Source organism: Eretmochelys imbricata, chromosome 10 (assembly GCF_965152235.1).
Source record: "Eretmochelys imbricata isolate rEreImb1 chromosome 10, rEreImb1.hap1, whole genome shotgun sequence".
Lineage (NCBI taxonomy): Eukaryota > Metazoa > Chordata > Testudines > Cheloniidae > Eretmochelys > Eretmochelys imbricata.
This window is the reverse complement of record NC_135581.1, coordinates 70,418,859-70,425,743: the sequence shown is the minus strand read 5'-3', so window position 1 is coordinate 70,425,743 and position 6,885 is coordinate 70,418,859. Positions and strand designations below refer to the sequence as shown.

Below are 6,885 nucleotides of genomic sequence, written 5' to 3'. Positions count from 1 at the left end.
TATTTGACCATAAGCTTTCATGAGCTACAGCTCACTTCATCGGATGCAGTGAGCTGTAGCTCACGAAAGCTTATGCTCCAATAAATTTGTTAGTCTCTAAGGTGCCACAAGTCCTCCTTTTCTTTTTACTGTAATACAATTAACCCTGAGCATCATGCCTCTGCTGGCATAAGATATCTGCTGCTTTCTGCTCTCCCCACAGCTTCACTATGCCACAAGGATAAATGAGAGCACTACCATCAGTGCTCCCCAAAGGGCAACGGGACCAGACTGCTGCGTGCAGGGGAATCTGCAGCAGAGCCCCGGGGAATATTCCCTGCAGAGGTGCAGCAGAGTGTGTGGGGCAATATAACCCGGCCACCCAGCCCTCTCGCGGCCAGGGCCTTGCCCGCAGGTGGGCAGGGACCCCAGGCCCAAGGGGCTGCCGCACCTACCTGGTCCCCAACGCTCCGATCCAACTGGAGCCCTTGCCCGAGACAGACGCCCAGACGCCCCGGGGAAGGGCGCTCAGGGAACCGGCCCAGCGCGCTAGGAAACAACTCAGGCAGGAGCAAATAGGCCGGCCCCGCCCCTTCATGCAAATCGCATCCTGCCCCGTGCCCGCTGAGCCAATAGGCGGCGGGGGGGCGGAGCGTGGCGGCAGGACTTGCCCGGGCATGTGGGAGCCATTGCAGCAGCTGCTTCCGGGAAAGCCACGTGTGGGCAGCCGGCTCGCTGGGTAAGAGTCGCGGGGGGCCGGCCGGGGACAGGGAGCGACCCAGTTGGGAGGGCTGGGCAGAAGGAGGGGGACCCAGGTAGGGGGCAGAGGGGCTCGTAAGCACATGATCTCTCTCCTGCTATTCCAGTCTGAGTCCTTCCGTCCCAGGCCAGAGCTGGCACCGCGGAGCCAAGCCGTGGGATTGGGATAAGCGCCAGCTATGGTCGTGCTAGCTCATAACCCCCCACCCCCTTACCCTCTCGTGGCCGTATTACTCCACTATGCCTGGGGTGGTGCTGGGGCCCCCCAGGCCCGCGTTATGACTGCCGCAGGCTCTTCCTGCGCTCTGGACCGTGGGCCCCGCCCTGCCCTAACAAGGCCTGACTGGGTGACCAGCTATGGTAAACCCTGTGACCTGAAGCAGAGCTCTGCGTAGTTTGTAAGCGTGTCTCTGTCACCCACAGAGATTGGTCCAGTAAAAGATATGACCTTACCCACTTGTCTCTCTAATATCCTGGGACTGACATGGCTACAACAAGACTGCATGCGATAAACCCCAAGTGGGCACATCATGTGCTATCTCAGCTCAGCTGTGGGAATGGGATAATCCCTTTCAAATCCAGGTGAGGAGCATCTCTACTTACCAGGCACTGACTAACCCTGTGTTGTGGGTATCTTTGGCAGGATGCCTTCTGGCCAGGGTCTAACGCCAGGTGTTATGAGCACAGTGAAGGTCTGTGAGGTGGGGCACAAGGGTGCCGATGGCCGGTTTCTCGGGTACTCCAACTCCAGAAGGGATCTGTGCTGCCCTCGCACCAAAGGCCACCTGGCTCGCAGAGCAGATGTGGAAGATCGTGGCTTGCTGCAGAGCCAGAATAAAAAGAAGAGTCGGAAGCACCAGCGGTTTATGGCGCACAGGGCTCTGCTGGAGCAGAGGGGACTGTTGAGACCCACACTGGGACACGGGACTGAGCCAATGGCGTTCACGGTGCCCAAAGAGGGCCTGCTAAACAGGGAAGCCAGCAGATGTGGCCAGCCAGCCAGCGAGGCTGTATCTCTCGTGAAAAATCAGTCTGGGGGGGAAGTCCATGTAAAGCTCACAAAGCTCAAGCGGGCTCTGATGCAGTCTCTGCCACTCCCTTCAGAGGGTGCAGGTGGGCAATGCTCCCTTTCACTTTCTCAAGACTCAGAGAGCAGGTTACCTTTGCCTGGCAGCTCCAATTCCTTGTCCCGCTCGCTGCAGAGACCTGGGAAATGTGTGGCCATTGATTGTGAGATGGTGGGCACAGGCCCTGGCGGGAAGCTGAGTGAGCTGGCGCGATGCACGGTGGTGAACTACAACGGAGATGTAATCTATGACAAATACATCCGGCCAGAGCTTCCCATCGTGGACTACAGGACTCGCTGGAGTGGGATCACCAAGCAACACATGCAGAACGCTACCCCATTCAGTGCTGCACAGAGAGAGGTAAACAAGAGGCGTGGTGTGCATATCTGTACAGTCTGAACAAGGGCTAGATTTTATCCCATCTTTGGGCAGCTGTCAGTGCACTGCTCTGCCAAGTCCAAGGCTGTCACTGTTCTAAGACCCACTGGCAGGTGGCATGCAAACAACCAGAGTCTGTCACCTGCCCCCCTCTCCTTCCAGGCTTTCCCAGGAGATATTAGAAAATCAGCATGGTCTAGAGACATGAACGTAGGACTAGGAGCCAGGAACTCCTAGTTTCTAATCCTTGCTCTGAAGCTGGCTTGCTGTGTGTCAGCCTTGAGGTGAGAGATTCTGTATCTCTGTGCATCTTCTCCTCCCCTTTTCTCCCCCTTCCCCAAATTTCCAGCCTGCCCTGAAACCAGAGGATGCTTTGGAACTGGTCTTCTCTGGGAGATGTAGCCCTGCTTCTTCATTGATTTGTGATTGAATAGCTATTACTGGGCAGTTGGGGTCTGTGACATCAGAGAGGTATGACTAGTTGTGGGGTTAGATAGAGAGGGAGAAACCAAAATCAGTGCAAGGAAGGACTTCTAAGTCCCTCTTTTACTCCCACTGTGATGCCCAACTAACCACCTCTGACACTTCCAGATCTTGAAGATCTTGAAAGACAAGATTGTGGTGGGACATGCCATCCACAATGACTTCCGAGCCCTGAAATATTTTCACCCCAGAAGCCGGACTCGAGACACCAGTCGAATCCCTTTGCTGAACCGGAAGGCAGGACTCCCTGTGAAAGCCAGTGCCTCTCTCAAGAGCCTGGCAAGGCAGCTGCTTCACAAAAGGATTCAGGTAAGGGGCCTTCTGGGAATGGAAAGCAGGATGTGGGGAGTTCTTAACCCCTTCACTGCTGAGATGGCTAAGGCTGCAATTGGATCTGTGTGGGCAGACCCAATGGGAAACCATGTGGGCATAAGAATCTGCATGTGAGAGGCAGGATGGCCTATTGGTTAGGGTACAAGTTGGAATGTGAGAGACCTGGGTTCAATTCCCTGCTTCAACACAGACTTCCTATGTGACCTTGGGCAAGTCATTTAGTCTCTGTGACCCTCTGTTCCCCATCTGTAAAAAGGGGATGATAGCACTGCCCTGCACCACCAGGGTGGGAGAGTAAATCCATCAAAGATTTTTGAGGTGTTCATGCCCAAATGCTCAAAGGTATTTAGGCATCTTGCTCCCATTGACTTCAATACTTCTGGGCCACAGATATTGTGGTGGGGGGGGGGGGCAGGGCAGAAAGTACTTCAAACAGACTGATGTGCAGATCTGATTGCAAGATGGAGGCCTTGGTGTGTTCAAAGCCCAACAGAATCTGATCCAAACACCACTTATCCACCGGAGCAACAGCAAGTTTTGCTGGGAGCTTGGCTCTGGGGCCTTCACCAGCCCTCTCCTCTAGCATGGCCTTTTCTCTTTGCCCTCAGGTTGGCCAGAAGGGACACTCGTCGGTGGAGGATGCTCGGACTTCCATGGAGCTTTACAGACTGGTGGAGGTCCAGTGGGAGCAGGAGCTTGCCAGCTGCCACCCCTGCAGTCCCCCTCACACTCCTATGGACAGCTGCACAGACCACTACATGGAGGACCAGTACTGGCCCAAGGACCTGAATATAGTCTGCAAATGAAATGCTCAGTCTCCATCTTCTCCTTGATGGTTTTTCCTCCCAATAGCAACATTGTCACGCCTTCAAATTTTAAACCGAGAATAGCTGTCGGCTCCAACTTAATCTTTGCTCCCCCAATATTGCAGCTTGGTGGTGGTGTATGAGAGCCTGAAAATGACACTGATCAATCCAACTGCGTGGCCCAAGCTGGACAAAAAGCAAATGTAGGATGAGAAAATAAGACTTTAAATACTTTCAGCTTCATTAACTTGAAGTGTTAGTAAGAGAGGGAAATTAACCCAACCCTCCCCCCCCCGCCACTTCTCACCTGCCAGTACCCTATAATACCCCTCCTATGTTTGAACACTAGGGAGAACTAAGATGAAATGTGAAGCACATCTCTGCTCTTCTTTGGCTGCTATGGAGCCTGCATTGGTCCCCTGGTGGCCATCAGTTACACTGCAAAGCATGATGTGGGGAGTCTTGGTTGTGTAGTAGATGCAGAAAGAGGGAGGGGTAGGAGGGCAGCAGGTGCAGACCCTCAATGGCATGGAGTGCTGTTGACTAAAGAGAAAAGGGGAGAAGTTCTGGGACTTTGCTTCCTAATTCCCACCACAGATAAACAGCTGCCTGCAACCTTCCAGGCAAGCTAATCTTGTTAGAGCCCTGCCAAAAGGCCCTTTGACCGATGGCAAAGGAAATGTGATTATGCTTGTTTCTCAATGTCAGGGTCAAAATGCAGCTGACATTCCCAGTTCTGTGACCAGAGATGACACAAGGTGTTTCTACACTGCAATAAAACCCATATGGCTAGCCCATGTCAACCTACTCAGGCCGGGGGGGGGGCCTAGAAAATGGCAGGGTAGATATATGGGCTCAGGCTGGAGCCTAGGCTCTGGGACCCCATGAGGCCCTTAGGCCCTAATTCTCAGTTGTTCCATTTCAGTCCCAAGTGCAATACTGGAGAGAGACCAAGGTGGCTCTAAACCATTTTTGTGCTCCCCAGACTCCTGGGACAGCAGTGGCATGGCCCGCCTGACTCTCCAGTAGAGCACAGGGCCACTGTAACTTACACTGGGCTTTGTGTGGCTGTAAAGCAACAAATAATGGAGCCCTGAGATCCAAGTCTGGATCAAATGCAATGTCCTGCTTTTCAGGCAGCTTCACAGTGGGTTTGACTTGACAGAAAGCAGACTTGGCCCCTCTTTGCACAGCTTGTGGCTCCTGGATTAAAATCTATGACATGCCTGGCTCCTTTCAGTACTCCCCACCCATGCTCCTGTGCTGATTCTATCAGATGTAAACCACCTGGGCAGATATAAAGATTATTTCTCTAGGCTGCCCTTTATGTCCCACCACCCTTTAACAGGATGGATGTGTGATGGCAATGTCATCTTGCCCCGCCTGTCTGCTCAGACCATCCTTCCACTCTGTTTGGAACTCTGGGACTTTAAATTCAGAGCGATCCTGGGGCTCCACCACAGTCTCTGAGTGTTGCCCCTGGGGTCTGTATTTGGGATCTCTCCTTATGTCCTTCCAGAGATGGGGAAAGCTACACACTCCCCTTCCCGGGGGAAATGTTCCACTCCTTGCAGAGTATGTACATCACACAGAGCTGGGACCATGTCGGGCAGGGCTGACCCTGCCTCCTAATCAATTTTGGTTCTGAGTTAATGGGCAACTGCACTTTGAAATGATGCAGTGGGATATCCACTCAGCAGGTTCTAATGAAGGTTAATGCCATGCTGCCGTATAGAAACGTGACATGCACTCTCCTCTGCCCCAACCTTCCTTCATGTGCCTATGTTTCTAAGTTTTATATGACCTTTGTATGCATACCGCTGAGCTTTGGAGCCTGCATCACTGACTCTTCATGGGTTAAGTGAGAGGATCAGAGGAGTGGGAAATGCTTCAAATCTGATTTCTGTGATAGCAATCAGCTGTATGGTTTAAAAGGCTAAATGTTTCTCTGGCAGAGCTAGAACTAGAGTCTTCGTGGTGGGGATTCTGAATGAACCACCAGGAAATCCCAGACAGTGCATTTACCTCCATTCTAACCTGCCTCAGGTGATTGTGTTATGCGTAAGGCTGATTAACTTCAACTATCTCCAAGTGCACTGATTGTGGAATTGCTCTGCCTGGTGCCCTATCATTGTTACAGATGAAACCCACCCATAGAAATAAGCCAGAGTTGTGCAGTTAACTGGGTTTTATTCAGCCATTGCCAGTCAGAAAGCTGTGTCTATATGCAATATCCTAAGGCCAGTTCATACCATAGCCTGTGTGGGCCAGTGACAGCCATGGTGTTGAGGCTGTTCAATGCTAAGAGAAGTTGACTTTTGTTCTCCTCCCCCAAAATGTTTAATTGTTTTGTGGGAGGAGGAAGGGGTACCAGGATGACCATAGGTCTTACGTACTTCTGACCATTCAGCTGTGGTATAGTGCTCTGTGGCTGATGACTTCCTTTATTCTTCTGTCACTGGCTTTGTCTCCTTCTGGGGCAGTTTGAATATAGAGGGTGGGAACCAGCCACCTTGCCTTGGATCACACTCCTTTCTGCTTAGCGATGTTGTGTTTGAAGAGAAGCATGCCTGTACATACTTTCTGTAGTAACAGGCCAAGGAGAAGGCAGATGGTCCGGTCGTGGGGTCTTCCTGTCAGTTTCATACTTGTCCCCACAGTCTATGCAGACCAGTAGGAAAAAAGATTCTAGCCTTGGCTTTGAGGATGCGCCCAATGAGAGTGCTGCACTACAGTCTTCCTGAATGTGCAGTCTCACAGGCTGAGAGAAAGTGTGAGGTTTCCCTCATTCAGTTCACCCCTTGGTGGTTTAATGTGGCCCGACTGAAACAATAAAACTGGAGAAAATTCAGAACCCAACTTCATAGCCTCTTGAGTGAGGAGCTTCCTGTCCCAGGTACCAGGGTTGTGATGAACAAACAAAACCCAGAGTCTCAACTCTATATCTCTCTAGAAAGAGTGTAAAATGTGTAGTGTGATGCTAGAGGTTTACAATGAAATATTTATATAATGTATTGGTCAATCTGTGAAACTCACTGGTGAAAACCTGTGTGTGTCTAGATTGGTCCAGGCTGGGGTAA

General features: G+C 51.8%; 1 protein-coding gene across 1 annotated transcript; it reads left to right on the top strand.

Annotated features, from left to right (window-relative positions):
* The first annotated feature begins 656 nt into the window (after positions 1–656).
* On the top strand, positions 657–6,664 carry AEN (apoptosis enhancing nuclease). The gene is made up of 4 exons (XM_077828739.1): positions 657–718; positions 1,382–2,165; positions 2,775–2,975; positions 3,608–6,664. The coding sequence occupies exons 1-4, from the start codon at positions 657–659 to the stop codon at positions 3,803–3,805; spliced, it is 1,245 nt and encodes a 414-aa protein (XP_077684865.1). The 3' UTR covers positions 3,806–6,664.
* Positions 6,665–6,885: the final 221 nt, after the last annotated feature.